We start from the raw sequence: 25324 nt of genomic DNA, 5'->3' as shown, positions 1-25324 counted from the left end.
TATCTTTTTTATAATTGAGCAAAGCGAACTAAATTTTATTGAAATGTTAGAGGCATTAGTCTACTATACAATGGCTAAGCAATTATTTTCAAAACTTGCGATCGGTTGCGACGATAAAAATATTTAAAAAATGATCTGTTTTCAACCTTTTTATCTGAACGAATTTTTTATCTATAACGAACATTTAAAAAATCCCTTCCGTTGATCTTGTTAACTTGTATGCGTGCTGAAAATTTAGAAAGCGAGAATTTTTTATTTCTTTTATCAAAGTAATGGCAAAATTAAAAAAGAGCAGTTTTGTCATTGTCTAGTAGACTAGTTTCTCTGTCATCTGATAACAAATTCAAGTCATTTAATCCAGTTTTAAAAAAGTTATTTTAAATGGTATACGAATACATTTTTGGGCCAATGTAAAATATCACTGAAATTGATTAACCTTGTTACGAGCTACAAACAATTAATGGTTGCAAAATTTGCAGTTTTTCACAACTTCCGATCGAGATTTTGCAATGTTTGATATTTCGTGAATCGATCCTCGTTAATTTCCCTTCGAATTGTATATCAACACAGTAACTGCACAAACGAAGTTAATTCAGTCCGTGAAAATGTACACGTTTCGCGATTTTTTCGCGGATATGTTCTGAAAATATTGTCTGCATATCGTTTCTTCGATCATGTATCGCTTGAATGAGAAATACTGATCGCTTGGCAATGGACATTGTATTCCGGCATCGAAAGATATATACGGTTCGTTCCGCGTGTCCGTGTGTCAAGATTTATCTTATCGGGTCGATGTAAGAGCGCCTTCTTCGACCACATTTTCTCCGATCTCGCTACGCAATCTGCGATTATTTATTTTACATAATAATACACTCGACCATCACCTCGTAAATCATCTGCGTAATGTAGACTAAAGAAGTGTTATAAAGGAAAAAATGGAAGATTTAAAAAGACTCGATGATGTTTCAGATTACAATGGAATAACAGAAGTTACGAAATATCATTGTTTTTATGCTTTTATGATAACAGAAGATACGGAATTCTACATCGAACTGAAATCGTACGGAATCAAATTAAAAACCATAAAGAATTAAAGTAATAATCATGAAGAATCAAACTAGAAATATTAACTAAGCTTAATGATCTCGTTGCATAAATTATATCTTAACAACTCTAATTTTTCACAATGTAATTGTCTCTTTATTCTGTAAATAGAATTAGGAGTATGAAGAACTAAAAAATATAAGTCACTTGATTTTATATTGTAAAACAAAATCTCTTTCAATTTCTCACCAGACTTTACAATCGCGTTAAAGAAATGCGTATCTTAATTACGCGCTAATCATAAATTACGTTAAATCTACAAGAACAGCAGAGTGCCAAGAACGATAAAACTGAAAAAGGTAGCAAGTAAAATAGAACAGCAAAACGAATGCGACTGCAGTTTCGTGCAACGTTAACGAAGTAGTTTCAGAAAGAGCGTAATTGCACCTAACAGATACAAGAGCGACACAGCGAGAATTAAATCTTCGGGTTAAACTGTTTTCTCTGCGACTCCACTATGAGACCGAATCTGAAGAACAGTTTATGCTGAATTACTTCCACAGGATCTCGATAAAACAGGCTGGTGGGTGGAGGAGTGTTGATTAGATCGATCGAACATCGGTGATATCTTTTCTAAAGGAGATTTGGTCTTCCTCGAAGCGTGCGACCGATGCCGATTTCGCGAAATAACCTTAATCAACTTAGGGTCGTCTTGAAATATTATCACGTTGCGAGGAGACAGGAAAAAATTTGTGGACCAAGAGAGTATCATAATGAGGACGACGCGTTGTAATGACGATTTTATCCGGGACTGTTTTCGTCTCCTTTTTCCTTTACACACAGTGCTCTCTCGCTCTCTCTCTCTCTCTTTCTCTCTCTCTCGCGCGCGCTCTGTCTCTCGTTCTCTCTCCCCCTTCCGCTCTCTCTTTCACGCACTCTATCACGCGCTTTCTCTCGCTTTTTTTCTTTCTCGCGCGCTTTTTCTCGCTCTTTTTCTTTCTCTCGCGCATTTTCCCTCTCTCTTTCTCTCTCTCTCTTGCTCTCTCTCTCTCACTCGCTTTCTTTCTTTCTCTCAAGACTCGAATAATTTGATATCGCAGCAGTGCACAGCGAGCGCAGGAATTCGCGAAGCAATTTCTCGATGGGGAATAGCAAAAATTGTTTTTTTTTTTTAAACGCTGGAGAATATAGTTTTTCTCTGTTCGGACCTTAGGATCGCGTTACCAGCCGAGATTATTAACGACTGAAACAAAAAGTGTTCGGCATAGTTCGATGCCAACTAAATTTCTCATTTTCTCTGTGTTTTAAAAGCATTCTGTACTATTTCCAAATTTATTATTGAAATGGAAATATGAGAAATTCCATATATCATAGAATAAGAACAGATATTAAACAATATGGGAATATTCAATTTCGAAATTCACTCTGTGTAGAAAAATGAGGAAATTCCCCTGATTGACGTAACCGAAAGTCGGCTGCTCAAGGCGCTGACTTATTGAACGATTTTTAAAAATTTTACTATTGAGAAGACGTCATTGTAAAAATGTTTATATGTAATTATATGTCGAAACTGTTCTAGACAAAATTGCAAGCATGAATGACAAACACAGAGGTGTATAAAAAATTATACAACGAATGACGTTCGTCGAAAACTGCATTTTAATTCAAGATTCAGACAGATAGTGTTTCAAATAATTATATTTCTAAATAAGACACTCGAAAATGAAGCAGATAATTTTACAAATGATTAAATTAAAAAATGAAACAGTAAGAAGATAACAAAATGTACAAATAGGTGCAAACAATTTTATAAAAAATTCAATATTTAGATTTGAACAAAAATTCAAGAATAGAACAACTAGTTTCGCAAATAAATAAATTTTAAAATTAGATACGAGAGAGATAAGTCAAATCAGTTCCACAAAAATTGAATGTGAAGTATAAAATGGCGTAAAATAAAGTAAGCTAGATAATGGAAAAGAGTCGAATTTAGTTGCTCGCCTTATCCGACCATACATACCGTATAAACGTAATCATGAATGCTAATTGGTCCAGATTTAATTGGAGCTGTCGCCACCGGTATCCTCGGCAGGATAAAGACTCGTTGTTTGTGGGATGTAATTCCTCTAGCAGACGTTTTTACGCGAGCCTGGCGGTTCAGCAGTAAGATGGTAACACGAGAAATAAGCTCCCTCTGAAAAAAGAATTCATGACTCCACCGGAGAACGGTTTCCTCTGACCGAAATAACCTCCGAATGATCCGGGAGGCGGGTCTCCCCTGTCCCAAAATGGGTGCTCGGTGATTTATTTTATCGTTGAACCCCTTGGAGTGTTTTCCACAGTGTGTGCCTGACTTATCTAATGGCGGTTGACCCTCGTTCAGTTAGCGTGCCGACATTCGGACCCGAAGCTACGGCTTTATTTATTTATTTATGCATTCGTCGTCGAACGAGTTGCGCGCCTCTGAGAGTTTGCATAATGACGTTCCGTTAGGCGAACCACTGAATTCATTAACCGTCTTGGACGCCGCGGTGTTTACACTTTGACCACCACGAAAATTCCATCAAATTAAAAAAACCGGGCACATCGAATTGCAAAATTGACTAGAAAGTGGTTCGCATATTTTCGGAAGAAAGCAAAGACTTAGTAGAACAAATACAAATAAAAATATTTGTTGCATGTATGAACGCAGTATGTTTTATTTTTCGCGTTTCTCGAGCTATTTTTAAATTATGACAACGGGACATGAAAGTTTCATAACTCAAGAGTTCAAGAGGGTTGAATAAATCGGCCGGTCTTCCTGGATATTAATGGCATAGTTCGACCGGCAAGGCGTTATATTAATACATCGGAGGCGAAAGCGCGCGGATCATCTGAAAAATGACTTCCAACAACTACGCGCCATTATAATAAATAGCAATGAGGCTGAGGAAAGTGGGTCATTTATTGCAAGTTCGGGAACGTGTACAATAAGACGCCATCGATCAAACAGGGGGCCCCGACTTCCGATATCACCCCGAGGACGTCGAAGATAAAATATATATCCGGGTAGAAGAGGACGAGCCGTAAGAGGGTGACGAAGGTCGACTACCTCGACGAGAGCCTGTCATTTTTTTCGCTGGTGTGCCGTGGCAAGTGCGAAAATCCAGGATGTGACGTCTCAGTTATGTCATCGCAACTTTTCCCATTGTGCGTCGTGGGTGCGAGAAAAATAATGCATACAGAGAACACGAAGAACAAAAGACACTCGAACGCTGCAATTTGTCAAGCGGATCTGAAAATATCGCGACGCCGTTTTAATCCGCAATAACAGTACTACTGATCGGTGCGTACTTCATAACTGCACTGTCGATTCGATACATTTATGATAAAACTGAATAGATGAAATAGAAAACTCTGAGAACCTTAGAGAAAAACCTTTCTGAAATTATTGGTGGAAAAAATACAGTTATATTTCATTTCTGACAATTGTTAGAAAATGTTTATTTTGCGTATGAGTCTAGACATGACCAGGCTGCGGATAGAAAATAAACATAAATTGTTTCTTTCAATAATTTCGATAACTTGACCAATTTTAACTTTTCCGAATCGAAAATCTTTTTGATTGTTATTAAAACAAAACCTTCTAATTTGAAACAAATCTCAAAGAAATTTAAAAAACAACGCAAATTACGCTAGAATAAACCAACAAATTTTTAAATGTTACTGTCACATGCATAACTGAACCGTGTAAATTTGACTGCAAAAGGTTTCATAATTTCTCCACAAAAAAAGCTGAGAGAAAATTAAAAAAAAAACGCATAATTTACCCTGAAATTCCAATTTAATTGTCAGAAGCAATACCAATACTCTGGGTCGAGGTGGGCGCAAACCTCGGCTTCATGTATTTCATTTTATTTCATTTATAAATGTAGTTCAAAATGTAAAATCAATTTCGTCGAAGGTTTCAAGTGGACTGCACCCATAAGTTCGAAAAATGTAAACCGAATGTTAGAACGGTAGGGGGTGGGCGCGGGAGAAGTGGAAATATTTCGGATGAACGTGACACGGATGCTTGACGTTTCATGCAGTGACGAAATGCACGTTTCTCGCGCGGATATACGGTGTCTTTGACGGCTGTGTTCGACACACCGACGATATTATGTGCGATAAAATATCCCGTCCCATTTGTCGCCGGCGCAGAATTCGTGGAGCAGCGCTCCGTTGTTTTATTAACATGATCGATGCCATTTTTCATATCGTCTCGGGGAACGCCGGCGCCGGCAACGGATTGATACGAGCTCGCGCGCTATGTTTCCGATCCGAATTATAACAGGAACCGGGATATTCGCGGTGATATTGCTATCTACGCCGGAATCCGATAGATTTTGCCGAGCTCAATTTCCCTGATATCGACGTCGGGATTTAATAAAAAGTATTGAAAGCTATTCGACTCTTTAACATGTTTTCAATAGACACCGTGCTCGCGTCGCTGCGCTCTTTATATCCAGCGATAACGTGTCGCAGATAAGATCGATGATCGATAGATTCAAAGAACGCGTTTCAAAGAGAAGCCATGGGGAAACTTCGTCGCGTAATTAAGCAACGTTGATTAACAGCTGAAACTACCAAAATAGTCAAAATGACTGATCTCTAATTTTAACTCGTAATATTATGAAAATATTTCTATGAAGACTTTTTAGGTAAACTGTTTTATTCAAGCATATATTGTCATAGAAATTGTACGAATTTTAAATAAATCCAATTTTGGCATTGTTATAAAACAATATACATTAGTCGCGTTTAGCGCTCATTAGTTCTAGTATTAATTAGTCGGACACACGATGATACGATTCGTAAATGCGACCACTGTAAATTCATTATCCTTAACTGGAATAATTTCTTTTTCTTTCTTTAGTTTTTAATGTCGCATTAAGTTATTATTCGCATTAGTTCTTAATGTCTACATGGTCATTAGTGACCCTTTGTTTTGGGGTTATATTTCTGCACGTATTTTGGTGCTTTTTAAAACGTTTAGGATGCTTTACATTTGTTCTTCTGACGTTAAATTCAACGAGGTGTCTAGTTTATATTTTATTCTACTTCTTTGATATTTTTCTTGCATTAAAATAATAGATGGTTTGTTGTTAGTAATTAGTACTAACATTCTGTTAGCACCGTTAGTCTAGAAGGCCCGATATGAAAACGATAAACTTTTCCGATTTTATTTGGACGGTCCAGAAACGTATGAAAATTGCTTCTTTAAAATTGATTCGATGCTTGGAAATGTGTTTGACCATCAGCGCGTATAATATTCTGCGCTTGTAAAATGACGCGTTTCAAATTCCATTAAAATTAATTGAAATTTCAGATTACTATTCTATTTTACGATTGTTTTCTGAAAATTCAGCTGGAACATCAATTAATTTCGAGGTGATTGAAGTCCCGTATGAGGAAATTTACGAAAAAATGTCAGATTAATTTTCCTCCTGTGTCTGTCTACCATTTTTTTTATTTTGATCAGCAACTCGTGCAATAATAAATTAAAATTCAGTACGAAATTATTAAAAATGGTCGATCCATTTTATTCAATGCACGATTAACAACTCAATCCTTGTATTTTGTAATGACATTAAACTCGGTCACCAATCGAAAATTGTTTTTAATTAAGATCGATCACCTCTCAAAGCGATTTGATTATTTTGATTCGATATTCAAGGAAATTAACATCAATATCAATTTTCAAAGATTACTAAAAAAAAATTCTAGAATTATATTGAAACATCTTACCCAAAATTACTCGAGGCAGCCATCTTCTTCACTTCAAGCTTCGAAAATTCCATAGTAACTATACTTGCAAATTTTATACATTTCTGCATACACGATTGCTCAAAGCTCCGTATCGTAGTTACGAAGTTTCGGAAATTCGCGAAAATTCCACGAGATTGTTAATTTATTTTGAAGTTGATACACAAACTTTGCTCGAACAGACAAATATGTGCTTGCTTTCGCACTACGGAACTTTCGAAAAATCGTCGATGTTCAAGCTGCCATAATTTTGTGAAGAAAAGTCGCATAACAATGAACTTCGACTCGTTTCAAAGCTCAGAGCCTCTACTTTCGTTTTCTTGCATCCAGCTTGTCTTGAGATCATTTTAATAGCACAGTGGAGGGAAACTCGAAGGCTCTTTTCGTATAGAAAATACCACAAATTGAAGTGTCTCAAAAAACATTAAAAAATTGTTTATTTGGAAAAATCTACGACCGATTTAAAGATTGAAGCCATGTAAAAGCCTTAAATAAATTATTCAAAGTTAGAAAAATGAGAGATGTTCCTAATGAAAGCATGAACAATTTATGCGACGATTGAACAATTTTTTAGACATATTCATCGATCTTGTAACAAAACGTTTCCGACACAAGTTGATCAGTACATGCATTTCTACAATTTTCAACTGATAAAATGTGAAGAAAACAATTTTACTCTAAACATTTGAGATCGCCAGATTTCGGATTTTCGAAATGTTAATCTGTGTTTTCGACTTCACCTTTGATATCCATCCAAATGCGGTAAAACATCAAGAATTCGTTGAACCGTGAACCAAAGCCGATGCCAGCTGGCTTTTTTTGCGGGTCGATGTTGGCAGTGTGTCCGAATTAGCTTGGGACCATGATTATTCGATTTCGTTCGAGCAGTATATAGAACAGTAGCGCCGCTGTGACTCCCTTTCCTTGGATCCTGTCAGAAGCGTGCCAAACCCGAACAGACCATAAATTCCGCCAGGGCTGTTCCACGGACTTACCTGTCAGTAAAACAGGAAGAGTACCCTGTCGTCACGAATTCATCCTGACAAGGAAGGCCTTCGCCCGCACCTTCAGACGTCCGCTAAAAGGGTCTTCTGTTCTAGAGGGTCATTATCTTGAATTTGTTAGGAAATTATTTCCATTAAATCAGTTGATTTTATGGTTCTATGATTTCGCACATGTATTTGTCAATGTTTCGAAAGTGCGAGGTAGATGTTTGAATAGTGATTATTGTAGGAGCTACCTGTACTTATTCAACGTCCTTAAAAAAAATGTAGCTTCATGACTGCCATGATTCCGATCGTGCTGTTTATCTGAAACGAATTAGTGATGAATCTTTTTAATAATTAATAATTAATAAGCTTACGTTGACCATTAAGGCGTATTTAAGTAAATCTGTTTATCAAGTTTAAATTGTTTAGTAATAAATTACCCAGTATTAGTATCTCAGTCTTTATGCAAAAATTGCATGCATCTGTTGCGGAGAAAAGAGAACGGAGACAGTACTGTGCCGGTGTAAAATAGTAAACAGATCATGGTAGTAGTTTCTGTGAAAATCGTGGCACAAGATCGAGGAAGAAAGTTCCTAGAAAAAGAGCGTATTTTGCTACCGTGCCAGGCCATCAACGTCGCCCAGGCCTTTAAAGCTCTATAACTTTTACAGTTCCCTTTGGGACCGCACTTCCACAGAATAGGGATTGAAAAACTGTAAAAAAAGAATCGATCTTTTTTCGATCGTTTAAGCCGGAGGACTTGCTTTGCGCGCGTATCGCTCGCGCGAGTGTAAAACCGGGCGACTTGTCGCGACAAGACGTGGCAACTTCTTTGATCTTTTGAAATTTAATTTTTTTCCCTTTTTCTCCGCCCGCCATCTTCTCGGAAATAATGATCGAAGAAAGGTTGGTCTTTGACAACAGATGATGGCAGCTCTTTAGCGACGCCTCGGTAGTCAAAGATGTCACGCAGCTGTCACAAAATTCTTGCACGAAGAGAAATAGGAGAACAAGCCTCTCGTTGCGAGACGCACCGATTCGTCTCTAATTAACATGGATAAGTTGTGAATTCTTTATGAAACGTTAATTTCATTTCTACAAATTATAAATCGCAGTTTGTCGTGAATAATATTCGTGTATCCGATTACGCGGCGTTTCTTTCAAGCCATATTCCGTTAACGTTTAATATTTCGTAAAACTGTCGCGACATTTATTTAAAAATTCTGTAAATAATGAATGGTGGCGCAATTACGCGATTACAAGGTTCAGTTTAAGTACTTAAAGACCTTTCCTCAGCCTTAGTGTCGAGTAAGAAGCTTTGCGGACTCTTGTAAAACGACAAGTATCTTGAAGAGCTGCTATTTCTTCAAAAGGAAGATGAACACTCAATGATGCTTCTCACTAAATACAAGTCTGGTTTATTTATTTCTGTACAACCGTAAATTATTTATATATTTTTCGTTGCTTTGTCGGATAGATTTCCGAGGGAGAAATAATTTTAGCGTCTTTTTCTGTTTCGATTTTCAGCCCGATCTATTGCAAGGGTCCTTTGCTACAAACGGTGCAGCTCGCCGGGATCTTTCCTGATAGCAAAACCTTCGTCGATCTTCGTCAGATACACGATCCTGAAGAAACCCTCGCCAAGTAAGTACCAATCCATCATCTCTCGGACCGTATACAACCAGATATTTTGCCTTCCCTTGAATTTCATAACAATCCATGTAACTTCTTTTCCTGAACTGCGGAGACGAACAAACTTATTTATTCGATTTGCAGAACAGTTGAATTGATGAAACAAAAAATGAGCTACGATCTATCAACAAAACAAAAACATTTTTTCTTACGAAGAACATAATCCCAGATATTTTCAATATTTTTCTTTCTTAGACTTACGGCGAAACTGCAAAGAATGCGACATAAAAGCCATTATTCTGTTAATTCTAATAAGCTGAAAAGAAAATCATGGTGTTGTTATATTCTTCTGAAATTCTTGTTGTATTATATTTTATACACTCATGTTTTTCAGAAACGCGTACAATCTGCAGTTACACGTTCATGTTCTTCAGAAATGTATAAAATCTGCAGTTACATACTTACGTTTTTCAGAAATGCATAAAATCCGCAGTTATACGCTCATGTTTTTCAGAGATGCATAAAATCTGCAGTTGCATACTCGCGTTTCTCATAAACGCACAAAGTATGCAATTACACACTCATATTTCTCATAAATTCATGAAACATGCAGTTACACACTCATGCTTTTCATAAATGCACAAAATCTGCAATTACTCGTGTTCGTTAAAAATGCATAAAACCTGCACTTACACAGCCGCGGTTTCTACAAATGCATACGATCTGTAATCGATTTCCAATCAATTTAAATTTCACGAATTTCTCCCGAGTCGACTTTTTTTACTAACCTCCTTTCATTTCCATAATATCTAATTTCGCAAATATTGTTTGATTAGGTTAGCATTGTTCCAAGAGCTCGAATTTATGGAAAACAATGGTTAATATTGCGTCTGGTTTCTGTGATTTAATTGAACCATAGAATGCACTGCAGTAGAAGCATAAACGTTGCAACATTTCACTTAGGGATACGTTTCGTGTCGCAGGGAGCAGCTGCGATACAACGGTAGCGAAAATATCAAATATTAAGTTCTACGAAAACGTCTCGCTAACTTTCAGTTTTTGAATGTATTCTTCCAGCTACCAGTGCTCTCATTGCCAAGATTTCCCAGAGCGGGTAATGTCCTTCGCAGAAAACTTTCCCCAGAGTTCTGCTAACATTGCAGCTTGTCGAACGGCGCACACTGAAATTGTTCCCCATACAGAATCTCGCGAATTAATATAACCTTACAATGATGTAATCTCTGTTGTATCACATTTAAAGTTTTAATTCTTGCGTTCCATCGCCTATTAGCTCGTTAATGAGGCTTGCTGTAACTTTGATGTCACATACCAATTTAGTTTGTTTTTATTCCAATTTCATTTTTGACCCATCGTTTCAAGAATATCTTGTTCTGATGATTCTTCTTCATGATTAAGGAAATTATGCATCACGATTTTCAACGTTCGTTTCATTCGATTCACATCTCAATTTCGCGCATCGGATGGATGACGAAACTTGATCTATTATATCTTCCGTAGAAATTGAGTTACTATAACAAATTTCCCGCTACGTGATAACAATTGTTACGTTCCATTCTTTTCTTTAATTTATTAGTACTCGGTTTGGTCAAGTGAAATTTAACGAAACAGGTATTATTAACGAAATTCGATAACATTTGCTTCATTCGATTTCATGAAATTTAATAACATCTATTTCGTTATATTTCTTCTAAAAATGTTATCTGCATACACTTGCAACGTGACGGAAATTAAATGAAACCTGAGAATTTCACGAATCTTAATCGTGAATGAATGAATTAATTTCAATTTCCACAATTTCATGGCTGCAATAAAGAACGATAATCAGCCGCGGCGTCTAAACAATTAAAATCCACTGCACCGAGATCGATGCTTGCAAGCTATTTTCTATGATCAGCCGAAAGCCTGGACAATGAAAATCGCACGATGCCTTAAACCCTTGGCTATGAAAGCCTTAAATTCCCTTCCTCGTTCTTGTTTACTGGGAACCAGGTCGACTTTGCAGGAGAAGCAACGACCGGTTTGATATTATTCCCATCGTTTCGTTTTCACGCAACACCGGAACCGGGGCTCCCCGCTAAAAACAGCTGGGGTTTACGATCACGGCGAAACGAAATCACGGCTGCCAGTTTTTAAACTGACCTACGCGATCGCCGGGAACCACAGCGCGTTAAATCACCCTGCCTGTCAGGACATTTACGGTTCTCGTTTTACGGCAACGTGTTACGTTCACTTTCGTCCACCTTCGCCGCGGCGAATCAGCGTTTCAAGCGTTTGCACCAAATCGGGAGTCTTCGAATCGCTCGGATCTGAGAAACTCGGTCGTATGCATAGTTAAACCGGTTCTCGTGGATTTCTACGGATGAAATGAACGAGATATCGTTGAAATTTTTATAGGAAATGAATTGAGCGCGAACGGTGAAATATGGCGAGATTGAACATGAATGTCTTCGGTATACGTGATCATAGCAACTTGACATTCGAAGCATTTTTTAGTTCGCACGGAGCGTTCGATATAAGCACACTGATTATTTTCTCGGCAATTTACACTCCGCGTTTCCAAAACCCGTGAAATTTCAGAAATTTGTTCAATGAAATACAAATTAGGCAGATAAGATGCATACCCTTTCGATATTTTTGCAGTTTTTGACCTGTGTGAATGATTTCATTCTGCCATGAAAAAACACCACTAATGGTCCAACACATGTACTTTCGAAGACTCTATTACTTTAACAAAAATTTCCATTAATATCTCCAAAAAATGTTCCTAAAGATGACAGTTTTTCATATCCTGTAGTAATTCCAGGATTCACGATTAGGATAGTGTATAATTGCATTATTTTTGGTCGTAATTTTCTTCGTATGTATCGAACAACATATATTAAACATTTTTATTCTCTTAGTTTGTTTACTTTTAAATAAAAAAATTTAATTTTCTTTGATACATTTAATTGTCCCGAAGTTTTTACTTAATGCCAACAATGATTGCAAATTGCTGTCAGGCAGAAATTCGTAAAATCAGTCCATGGACAGAAGTTAAACCGGAACAAGACGTAGTGTTGTCACGCGCGTCCCGCGACCCGCAAGACCCAGCGATCGTTTCGGGATGATTGCGTTGTTTCGCGGCTACCAATTTGCTTCGGCGCTTATGTACGACTCGTAATGGCCGCTGGTATAAAGTAAGCATCGCTTTGTTCGCTGCCGCACGGTGCCCGTTCGGATCATAGAACTGCCGGTGCAGATCGTTTCATGCGAAATGTCGGAATTCGGCCGTGGTTTACGAGCATTGTGGGACGATCGAGGAAATTCGAGGGGCGGAGAGACTCGCTCTAGCAGGGGACCAATCGCCGGAATCGACTACGATCATTGCTGGTGACTCTTGTGTCCAATTGTTTAGTGAGCCTTCGCGTACATCTGCATTCGGGACGGTCCGTCCGGAGGAATTACAGCGGTGAAAAGCAGCATTTCGGACACCTTTCGAAACGCAATCACTTCTCTCAGATTGGAGCAAATGTCACGATTATCCATTAAATGTTAAAGTGATTAGTTCACTGTACAATGACCGTGATATTGATTTTACTTTTTGCTCTTACGTTTTTTGTTTGCAACATTTTTAATTCCGAACGTCCAGGAAGACACTAATTTAAAAACAACGCATGATTTTTCAAAAATTTTGTTAAGTAACAATATAGCTGGAGACGCAGTACCGAAATGAATATTTTCAACATTTTTTTAAATATTTTTAAAATGTTTTTAAAATTCGGCGAGTAAAACGAAAATATTCTACAGAAAAGACGGACTTTTAATTGACCATTTGAACAAGTTTATAGATCATTTTACACAATGTACAGCTTAGGCCAATGTTTTCATCGTTAAAACAACGTTCACATTCTGTATTACCGCAGAAATAATTCTTGAATCATTTTTACAATGACAAAAGACTCTTAAAAACCACGAACTTCGCTATGCTTCAACCATAAGCACTGAAAACAATAGAACACCGGGTCACACAATTACACGGACGTCCAAAACGAGCGAACCCGATCGAACATCATTTTCTTTTATTTTTCCTCCGCAGTGACACGCGATCTTGTGCTCGGTAAACGTCGATGCAAGGTTGTTTGCAATTAATTAATTGACAAGATGAATTCTATTTGCATTCTGTCAGCTCGAGCTGCATCGCGAAGCGGTGCAACGCAAACGTTCCGCAGTTTGCCGTGTCATGATTGATTAACTGACCAATCGGTCCTGTTTGTGCTTGGACAGCTTCAACAACCTGATGAATGCAACAAACAACATGCCGTCTCGGAGCCAGGTAGAACAATACGTGAAGGAGAACTTCGCCGATACGAGCGAGCTTCTCAATTCGACGTTGCCCGACTGGAAGGAGAGCCCGTCGATTCTGAAGCGTGTACAGGACCCGAGGTATCGGCAATGGTTGTCGAGTCTGAACGGCATTTGGAAGAATTTGGCGAAGAAGATGGCCGACGACGTGGCCGCGAACCCGCAGAAGCACAGCTTGATCTACGTCAATAACACTTTCGTAGTTCCCGGAGGAAGGTTCAAAGGTGACGTGCTTGATATCTTGATTAATACAGGCGTTCCATCGTGAGCTGATCAGCGAGAGTCTGCGCACTTTTCGACTCTGTGCCATAATGTTATCTAATTGCATAAACAGTTGACAAATCTTTCAGCAAACGATTATCCTCGTGAATTATGATATTGAAGCTTGAACACAATTCAGTTGATCTTAATTGCAAATATGTGACAATATTGTTCCAATACATATTACTTTGACAATCCTTTGAAATAAACATAAACATAAGCATAAACAGTTGACAAATCTTTCAGTAAACGATTATCCTCGTGAATTATGATATTGAAGCTTGAACACAATTCAGTTCATCTTAATTGCAAATATGTGACAATGTTGTTCCAATACATATTACTTTGACGATCCTTTGAAATAAACATAAACATAAGCATAAACAGTTGACAAATCTTTCAGTAAACGATTATCCTCGTGAATTATGATATTGAAGCTTGAACACAATTCAGTTCATCTTAATTGCAAATATGTGACAATGTTGTTCCAATACATATTACTTTGACGATCCTTTGAAATAAACATAAACATGAGCATAAACAGTTGACAAATTTTTCAGTAAACGATTGTCCTCGTGAATTATGATATTGAAGCTTGAACACAATTCAGTTCATCTTAATTGCAAATATGTGACAATATTGTTCCAATACATATTACTTTGACAATCCTTTGAAATAAACATAAACATGAATATAAACAGTTGACAAATCTTTCAGTAAACGATTATCCTCGTGAATTATGATATTGAAGCTTGAACACAATTCAGTTCATCTTAATTGCAAATATGTGACAATATTGTTCCAATACATATTACTTTGACAATCCATTGAAATATTCGATATATTTCGCTGTTCAAAGATAATTACATACTTAATTTAATCCCTTTTTAATTTCTAGCGTAATGAAATAAACGTAGTTCAGCTTATCTTGATTACACAGGCGTTTCCCTACTTGCTCACGTTCTGGGCCGAGTATTTAGAGAGACAACAGAATTGTGTTAACGCAAGTCCTTTATGAAGTCGTTCGAACAGTATTTAGGAAAAGTGGTCAATTGTGGAGCAGCATTTTGTTTTTCGAATGTTATTAAAACGGTTGCAACGTGGAAAAGATTTAAAGGAGATCATGTATTTGTAATATCGTAAGCAATTTTGAATCCAAAAACATTAAAAATGCATGATATTTTCCCGGATTTCGATCTGCTCGATCTAATCATAAATTGAACAGATCGATTCTGATCAATTGTTATTCGAATGATGAACAGTTACGTATTTATGTAAGCCTTAAAATGAAGCATTAGTATCAAATTCCTAATTCCTGTTATTAAAAGTTGCCTCCATTATCATATTAAGAGGCCATTAAAAATAATCAGATTCCACTTAAATGGTAATCAAACATGACAGACGTAATTAAGTGTGATTAATTTTCTTCCACGTCGTAACGTTTATCGTAGCGTTTAAATAGCGGTTTTAAAAAATTACCATCATTTTGTTCGTTACGAGGTGAATATTCACACCACGTATTCTGATAATTATCCGATCTAATCGGAACGGGCGGGGACTGTAGACGACCACATTTTACATAAGCGGCGATCAAACGTTATCGCTCGGATCATAAATTCCGATTTCACACTTATGCACATCAATTTGTTGTAATGAAGATAAATGCCAGTTACGCCTGATTAAGTGTTAAATGACAAAAACATGCGGCGTGATATTGACGCGGCGGGGATTAATCAATGGTGATTCAATTAATAGAAGTTGAGCGTGGCCGGCATCTGGTTAGAATTGAAATGTCACTTGAACGCGTGTTTCTATCCGACAGAGTTCTACTACTGGGACAGTTACTGGGTGATCGAAGGGCTGCTATTATCGGACATGCATCAGACTGCCAAAGGGATGATAGACAATTTCTTGTACATGGTGGAGAAATATGGATTCATACCCAACGGTGGTAGAATTTATTACCTCATGAGGAGCCAGCCGCCGATGTTACATCTCATGGTGCGTCGTACTTTTCTGATATTAATTTTTCGGGATCCGTTTTCCAGTTTATGTACGTCGCCGGATATAGTACTTCCCGGGGGGAAATTGCTCGCTATACGCGGTCTGCTCGGTCTTTCGGAAAAGTTTTATAGACTGTTACTTTTATTTCGACTATCTTTATCGCGACGATTTTTACTTGGTCTATTTTTACTTTGAATATTTTTATTCTGAATATTATCTTTTTTCTAATTTTTGACTATTTTCATTTGTACTGTTTTTATCTTTACTCGTTTCACTTTTATTATTTTCTGTTTCACTATCTTTATTTTTACTATTTTCACTGTTATTAGTTTTATTCTATATATTATTATATATTATTATATTCCGTTCTTATCCTCAGTATTTTTATTTTTGCTGTTTTCTTATTCTTGGTACTTTTGTTTTGATTGTTATTATTCTTAGAATTTTAATTCTTTCTGCTCTTATTTTACCATTTTTATATTATATATATCTTTTTTTTGATGCAAACGTTTTCATAAAGCTTGAATTCTGCATTCCAAGAATGTTCTATCTTGGTGCTATTTATCAATTTATTAATAGTAGACGATCTCTGTACAAGCTTATTGAATTTCAAAATATTTTTCTCCAATTTATCAATTTCTTTTTTCACAAGAAAATTTATAATTTCAATATAGTACGATATTTATATCACTGAAAATATAATTTCTTCTTCAACGTTTCTAGCAAAATTTGTCATAGGCTTTACAGAAGAAAATACACTGAAAAAATAATGTTAATAAATTAACATTTCTAGGATCAATTTAATATAAGTCGATGCTCATCCGCATCTCAATGTAACATAATACTTTGCTTAAATTAAATGCTCTAATCGAAATTATTATCCAAACGTACGTCTATCGACGTTCGATAAACAATGAAGGTGATCAAAGTGTGAGAGAACGTTATCGTAATATCAATCAAATTTTGTCGAAGAATAAGGATGATCAAAGCGTGAGAGAATGTTGTCGTTTGAAACTTCCATTCGAGCCCCATAAACGAACCAATTCGATCCGGTTCGCTGAATAGATTACTATCTAAAGACCCGTGAATAGATCCGCCCAGTAATCGCGTAAAATTACTAGGACGGGAACGTCCTGGAATTCCTAAATAATCGCGTCAGTTAGAATCCCATTTATTAGCCGTGTCACCGGAAGTTCGGCGGCTCGTTTCCGAATCTATTCCATCGAACCGCGTCACGCACCAATACCGAATACTTATCGTGTAACCCGAAAATTCCGGCCGACATCCGTCGATACCGTTCGATCTTCGAAATCGAACGAGATTTTTCTGGCTTTGTTCACCCCACTGTCAAACTTGCCCGCGTTTCCCTTTCTTCTCGATTCTCAGGCTGTTCTTTCGGCCCTCGAAGATTTCCGCGCGATTTACCACCCGAGCTCAATAGTCGGAAAATGCCTGTAATTTAGAAAAGAAATGGGAAGCCTGAGGTTGCTGGGAAAACCCCCTGTTAACAGAGCTTCGCACAAGAAAACGTATCACTTTACAAGCTGAATAGTTGCTTGTCGATGTCTGCGATCGAACTGGCTCGATGTTTCTGAAAAATATTTTTTTCGTACGATCGAACGTTGATGGAACTCTGTATTTTTGGTTTCATGCGATAACAATTCGACTCAAGATTTGGACTTTTATCAAAATTTTTGTCTCTTTGATTCCTGGTGTAATTATTTCAGTTTACCTTGATTATAAATATGTGGTATTGGATTGTGGATTTTTATGCAGACTGAAAATTGTTTACATCAATTGCAATGAATAGAAACTAAAAGCTTCTTCTTGTTTAAATAATTTCGAGAAGTCATAAAAAATGCAGATGGTACTCTTAAATTCTTTTAATCTTTCTACTATTTTAAATTGCAACTCTTGATTCTTGCCTGCGCATAAAATTCACAGTCTAGTGACAATACTGCTCGAATATATTACTTTGATAATCTTTTAAAAACTCGATGTGTATTGCTGTTAAATGAAAAATTAAAGTTTTACGTGATTCATAACATCGTTTTTAATTCTGCCAAGAACATTTATAGGAAGAGGGATTGTCTTTTTGAGTCTATAATAAAATAAAAAAGTCCACATAGTTCAGTTTATCTTAATTATAGTGTAACTTTGCGAACAAAAATCGCAGCCACATTTCTCTTTCCTTAAATTAAAGGGGAAAGATGAAACTTCATTTTTCAGCAAATGAAGCTTCATCTCTGAGAAAAATTTTACGGAGTCCGTACATTTTGTGAAATTTTGCAATTTTTAATATGACATACATGGCTTCACGTTTAAAGGATTACAGTGGTGAGAGTGCATCGAAATAAAAATCCAGAAACATTGTCTTAAAGCAAAGGTTTCAAGATCTAATTTAAAAAAAAAGACCATCATTCTGCGATAATTTCTGGCGAAGTTATCGTCAGAGTCAAAGTTGGCCAATTTTTATCCAAAATTCTAAGCAGTGTATAAATACAGAAATAAATTAAAAAGAAAAACCAGAAGAGTAACATAATACGAAGTGATAACGAATTTCTGCGCAATCGTGGTACAAAGTGAAATTGTTACTTTTAACTACAGTTCTGGCTTATCAAAGCTTGAATACAAAAACATGCACTCGGCTCCCAAATTACCGGAAACGACATGTGGAAGAGCGGTAATCTACGAACTGGAAGTAGACGAGCAACGCGGAGATCGTTAGCGTACGAACTCCGTGCACGCACGGGGAGTAAAGCACATTTCGGAGCACGCGAAAATCTCGGTGCACGCGAAAAATGTTTCGCGGACTGCCGCGAATATCCGCGCGCAGGCCGGGAGGAGCCGGTTCTTTGACAAATCAAGGAATAATCTCGAGCCCTCGCCCGCAAACTCTCGGCTGCCTCGCCGCCGTAAAACGCGTTCCAAAAGTTTCTTCGTTCCCCGTATCTGGATCCGCCGTTTCCGCGGAATCTCGCGAGTCAATTCAGATAAAGAAAATATTCCCGAGAAATCTTGCAGAAGCTATTTATTTCGACGAAACGGAGCGGAATCGCGAAGCCGAACTGCCGGCTACGAACTAAGTCACGAAAACAAATTGATAATTCCATCGAATTCTCGGTCGACTTTGCTATCGCTGCTGGCGACCCCGGTAATGATTGGTTTCACAGTGCCATTGTATTCTCGTTTGTCGGTGCAACGGGCAACTTAACGTTCCGGAAACCTTGAATAACAGGACCGAATCCGCAGCAACGATTTCACCGAAAGTCGGAGCAATTCAGAAAGTATTAAGAACTAATACGAACGATTTTCCATCGATTGGATTGTTTTGAAACGCGATTGTTCCTCATAAAATAAAAACGGGATCTCTGTTTTCTGTTGAATTACACGGAATTTCGGATTTCATATTTATTGTTCCACTGCGTTATTGCAAATAATATTGAAGATTCCTAATTGATTACGATCTTTGCGACTTCGTGTTAAAATTACTAGATTTGGACATCATTGAGTTTACGTTTATCGAATAAGACATATTCATATTCTTTTATTCTTTTATTACGTTTATTTTTCAATGAAAAATATTGTTTCCAGGCATGATTACATTTATATTTATCGACTAAGACGTACTAAATTTTCTTATCAAAAAATAAACAAAATAAAAGAATAATCAAATTTGATAAATTTCAAGCAAATCAGAGGCACACAGCAATTGGTCATCGCACAGTAAATAATTGTGAGAACATTAAAGAAATTCATGCTTCTCGTCGTTACGATTAACACGCGTCAGTCACGTTTAGGATTGAGTAGGCTTAGTGTTAACGTGTTCCTGCATAAATCCGGAGCACTTTCATAACGAATCAATGTGGATCACATTAACGAAGATTGGAAGTGCGTTATCTCGATCCTGTTGGCGGAATCGGTGGAGAAATCGCGGTTGGAAACGAGCAGACCAGCGTTCTCGAGAAGCGACTTATCGGTTTTGAAACTCTCCTTCCGCGCGTTCCTCCTTGGAAGTCCGATTCAAAGCGCCTACTTGCCGATGCAACGAGCCCTTTAATGTGTTTCCAGCGGAGACACTCGGTTACAAGCTCGCGAGCTCTTGTCGTTTGTTGATTCCGAGGTTATTGAAGTTTCGAGGCAGGTTCGAGGATGTCGCGGAACTTTGCGGCCCGTTGCGTTACCGGCTCGGCGTTCACCGTTCTTTCTGTTTGCTCGGCGCAGGTCTCGAGGTACTTGGAGTTCACGGGAGATTACGATTACCTGCATTCGATCATATCCACGTTGGAGATGGAGTTCGCGTTCTGGCAGAACGAGAGGTTGACCAACGTGAGGAAGAACGGGAAGACCTACAAGATGGCTCATTACGTCGTGCGCAGCAACGGACCGAGGCCCGAGAGTTACAAGTAAAATGCTCCGCACAATTTTTATATAGTTTCTTTATTTCTAGTGAAACTGAACGAATTCGTCTTTTACGAAAATGTTTCGCTTCTTGAGAAGAGCTAAATGAGCTTTTTGAGCCGTAACACGGCTGTAAAAAGTTCCTCATTTGGAAATAATCCGAAAGTTGAGAAAGAATATGTGTATAATAAAATGCATGTTGTTCCAGTTGAGATATCATGCAGTGCAACTGGCCCGATGCACATGCATCGTTTAAATGTTAATTACTATCGTCGAAGATAAACTGACCATTAAATGGTGGTAAACGCGTGACAAATTAAGCCCGCTCGTAGTATTACGTTACACCCACACGCGAGCACGCACGTACGGGAAATTGAGTTGGCCGTTGTTCCAGGCAAATATTTATATGCTTCGAGCTGAAACTCCTTAGAAGCGTTAATATGCAGCCGTAGACGCGATTAAATGCAGGCGCACGTGCAATCCCGCCTTGCAGTCACGCTTACGGTTCGACAGTGTATTCAAATCCGTTCGCAATTAAATTTCATTCGGCTGTGTTGTTTGCAGTTCCTTTCATGATGTTTTAATGGTATTATAGTCCGGCACGGTTCACGCGTGGATTCCGATCAAAATTACATCGAACGAGTAAGACCTCGTTACTCGATTAAACATGATTAACCATAATTTATCGGGGAATAATATTAAATTACTGGAGAGCATAAATTGAGTCTTTCATCGAGTTAACGTGTATAGAATAGCGTTTCTACACGAATTTTTACGATGTTCCATTTATAGTTAAATAGAACGAGCAACTTTAATCAGCCTGAAAAATTGCACTGCTTTAAAATATATTATTTTCATATCGATGATTGCAAAATGCGTGAAATTCAAAGCTGAATGACACAGTTATGCTGTATTTTTCAATTTATAAATATAAGATATAATAGTAGATCTTGATTTTAGTAGAAAATTGAACATTTTTGTTACTCGATCGGAGATGTTTATTGAATGACGGAACGATACCGGAGACAATTGTTTCGCTCTTGTGTTCGGCGCTTTTATCGCGGCAAGCAAACATTTTTAGATGCGTAAACGACAATATGACAATTGGGAACTTGTATTTTAGGGAGGACTACGAGATAGCGCAGCAGCTGCCCGCAAATTCGCAGGAGTTCTTTTACAACAATATAAAAGCCGGCGCCGAAAGTGGCTGGGACTTTTCCAACAGGTGGTTTAATGGAGATACCGTAGGCGGAAAGCTCGGTTTAGTGAACATCTCGACCGAGTATATTATACCTGTCGACCTTAATGCGATTTTGCAACAAAACGCGCGACTCCTGGGTCAATTTCATAGGATCCTCGGAAACTTCAGAGTGAGTAGTCTGCAAAATGATAAAGCCGAATGTCTTTAGATTCTATTCATGGAACTTGTTGCTCCTGTCACTAGGTCCAATTAAAAACGGTACTCATCTACGCAATCGCTGTAAATCCATCTTACGTACAATTCAATGTATTTTAGTGCTCAACCCTTTGCACTACGTTCTCATTCGTAGCTAGGTTGGTTAACACTTGTTTGTCACTAACACATTCCTGTATGCATAATACAGAGAATTTATATCTATCGTCTGTCAACTCTATGGTTTTATTAAAGATATTTATTGCCAATCGTTGCGCAATCTTTCATACAATGTGATTTGAACATCGTTTTTTATGATGCTTGGATCGAACACACAATCATTATATGAGCCGTTTATTTTGAAGTGGCATAAGTCACTTTACCGTAATGAAAAGTGGTGATTTTTTAATGTTTATACGAGATTATTTATACTGAGAAAAATATCAGTATCCTGAGATAAAAAATACAAGTAAATCTTCTCGAAAGTTAGCATCCATATTTTTAAACGTGTTAAAACGCAAACCCTTAAATATATCGACTTAAAAACAAAGTGACTTATGCCACTTTCAAAATAAACGGCTCATATTGTGTTCTATTTAGTATTATTTATATATAAATTTCTATACAAAATTAATTACAATTTAAATTTCTAACAAAAATCTATAAGAATTCTGTTAAAAATTGTAGTCTTTAAAATTGTAGTCTTTATTTAATTAATTCGACTAAGAAATACTGGTAAAATTTCACAAATGCTTGGCATTATTCAGTGTACCATATATTTTTTATTAGTTATCTATGTAGGAGATTGTCAGAACAGGATTCATGGAACGTTTGTTAGCCAATTAAAGGGAAACGAAATATAGAGAAACAATTCGGTTATCTCCCCAGTTCTTCTAGTTTCCTCATCAGACATTAAATGTACAAAGTTCTACGAAACTTGAAACAGGCACGTCTCTTTCATCGTTTCAAACAACTCGTTCTAATTTGATTAAGATCCACCACTCCCAGCCTCCTTACTTCTCAAACTCCCTTCTGTCTTCACAAAATTTTTGTATTCAACACGAGACCGACTCTCTAGACATCGCACAAAATTATTTTCATTAATGTTTTAAAAGTGCAAACGACTTTAGAGCAAAGATTTATTATTAACAAGCTTAACGTCTACTAAGAAACCAAATTAATGATCTAAAATACTTACAACATAATTACAGTAAAACCTCTATCAGAATTTGTAATATAATTTCTATGAAGCACTATTTTTATTATAAAAATCGGTAAAAATTTTTAATTTAGCACCGTGTTTAAGTACATACGAAAACACTCCCGATTAGTTTCATATAATCGAGGCTCCACTGCATTTGTATGCACGATATTCATTGAAAATTTCATTCTCATAACATATTAAATGAACAATAAATTGATTATGAAGCTGCAAATAAACAGTTTCTGTGTTAGAAGCAAAAATAAAATAGAAGTTTATCTTTTGACAATTTTAACAATTTTAACGAGTCGAAGATATTGTACTGTAATTAAGTGTAACAATGCTCTTAAACTTTTTTAAATATTTTCTCACGCGTTCGTTCTTGTCAGAAAGCTCGGTCTACCGATATTTGTCACGAATCTACGAATCACTTTTCGTCAAACTCACGCAATATTTCCTCCGCTCGTTCACAGAGAAATCGGGAACTTTTGCATGGCAGTGTGCACAATGTACGGTTCGCTAAACCGAGAAATTTATAGAAAGTATTATATTGGATTCCAGGGAGGTTCCATTTAAAAGTTGCGCGGCGCTACATGACAGTGACAAACGAGCTCGTGAGTCTGCGATTCGAACTTCTCCAAATCATCGATTCCAGGCTCGATGACCGTTGCCAAAAATGAAATATTCCCTTTACGAAAGTTTCCACCGTTGAGAGAAACCGGCTTTCCACCGCGCCGCGGAGATTATCAGAGTTCCGTGCGATATCTCACCGGCGTTAAGTCATTAAAGCAGGTGAATTGTAGCCGGTGTTCCGGCATTCTACTTGTTTAATCCGGGCTTCCTTGTTCGTGTACAAACGACGCCTCCTTTCTCGGCATAAATGAAGGCACGCGAGCACGTGCAACAAATCGGAATGACAAAAGATAAGCCCGGACTGCTCGTCCCACTTCGCAGAAGCCATTATGCCTAACGATCAGCAGTTCTCTATGTATTTCCTTCGGCCGCTGTATAACTTTCGCCGAAAAGAAACAATAAGCGAATCACGCGATACCATCGTTGATGAAGCTTGTCTGTCGACGCGCGAAATGCACATGCACCCAGAGCAGAGACCATAACACTTAGAACGAAAATGAGAAGAAAATTTCAAGTGTAACCACGAAATTTTTGCTTAAAATGAGTTCGGTTACCAATTAATGATTGTAAGTCATTAGAATTTGTTTGGTTACCAATAACCATTATAAATGACGGAAATAGCTTTTGGTAACTAATAGTCATTATATACAAATGACGAAAATACTTAGAATAAATAACAGTTATCGATGACGTGGATGTTAATTCATTACAGATAACCGTTACAATTGATGGAAATAGTTTTCCGTTATGAATAATCATTACTGATAGCCAGAATTTTGTGTTGGTTACGACTAACCATTATATATCGACCAATATAAAATATACAACAGACGAAAGAGAAGCAAGACCTATTTACTATTTCTCTTTCTCTAACATTTAAATAAAAGATAACATCTTATTTGCAAACAAGAAATAACAAATAAATTATTTGTGAAATTATTCAAGCGATTTTTTAATTAGATAAAAAATTTATTATTATTTGCAATTGAATTTATTATAAAATAAAATTGTATTATTATATTTGTATTATTATTATTTATATAAACTAAAATATTAGAATTATTCGCAAATTAAATATCCATTTAATTTGTAGCTTGTTATTTATTGTTTAAAATAAAATTGGCCCATCTCCGAATGGAGGAAATTTGTTTCCGATCCGAAGCTATATATATATATATATATATATATATACTCTTTCATTCTTTAAATTCTCTGAACACAATTTCCAGAAAGCAGCGTCTTACGACAAGCTGGCGGCTCAAATCCAACAAGCAATCGACAACGTCCTATGGAACGAAGAGAAAGGAGTCTGGCTGGACTACAACCTGAAGACTAATCAGCCTAGAAACACATTTTACCCGACGAACGTCGCGCCGCTGTACACGATGAGCTACAATCAGGCGCAACGCGAGGAATACGCTTTATCGGCGGTGAAATATCTGCAATCGGAAGGCATCAATAGTTTCTTAGGTGAGACGATTGCCTTCAATGATTGATTTTGAGAAATGAAAGAAAAAAACGAATCGTAAACAAGGACTGGAACTCCACTCGAGCTTTAATTCCCATGTCCTTCACGTTCTCTTCATCGCCGCGATTCAATTTAAACTTTTGTCAGCC

General features: G+C 37.1%; 1 protein-coding gene across 2 annotated transcripts in view; it reads left to right on the top strand.

Annotated features, from left to right (window-relative positions):
* Positions 1–25324, top strand: part of LOC117219123 (trehalase) — a 167255-nt gene that overhangs the window by 125987 nt on the left and 15944 nt on the right. For both annotated transcript variants that reach the window (XM_033468033.2, XM_033468034.2), the window contains 6 exons: positions 9348–9464; positions 13737–14038; positions 15898–16076; positions 20304–20485; positions 21604–21850; positions 24937–25177. In XM_033468033.2, the coding sequence (XP_033323924.2) occupies positions 9348–9464; positions 13737–14038; positions 15898–16076; positions 20304–20485; positions 21604–21850; positions 24937–25177 (1268 nt within the window). The remainder of the gene's footprint in view (positions 1–9347; positions 9465–13736; positions 14039–15897; positions 16077–20303; positions 20486–21603; positions 21851–24936; positions 25178–25324) is intronic.

This window comes from Megalopta genalis, chromosome 11, assembly GCF_051020955.1.
Source record: "Megalopta genalis isolate 19385.01 chromosome 11, iyMegGena1_principal, whole genome shotgun sequence".
NCBI classification, from domain to species: Eukaryota; Metazoa; Arthropoda; class Insecta; order Hymenoptera; family Halictidae; genus Megalopta; species Megalopta genalis.
Note: the sequence above shows the minus strand (reverse complement) of the source record. Positions and strands in the feature narration are given on the sequence as shown.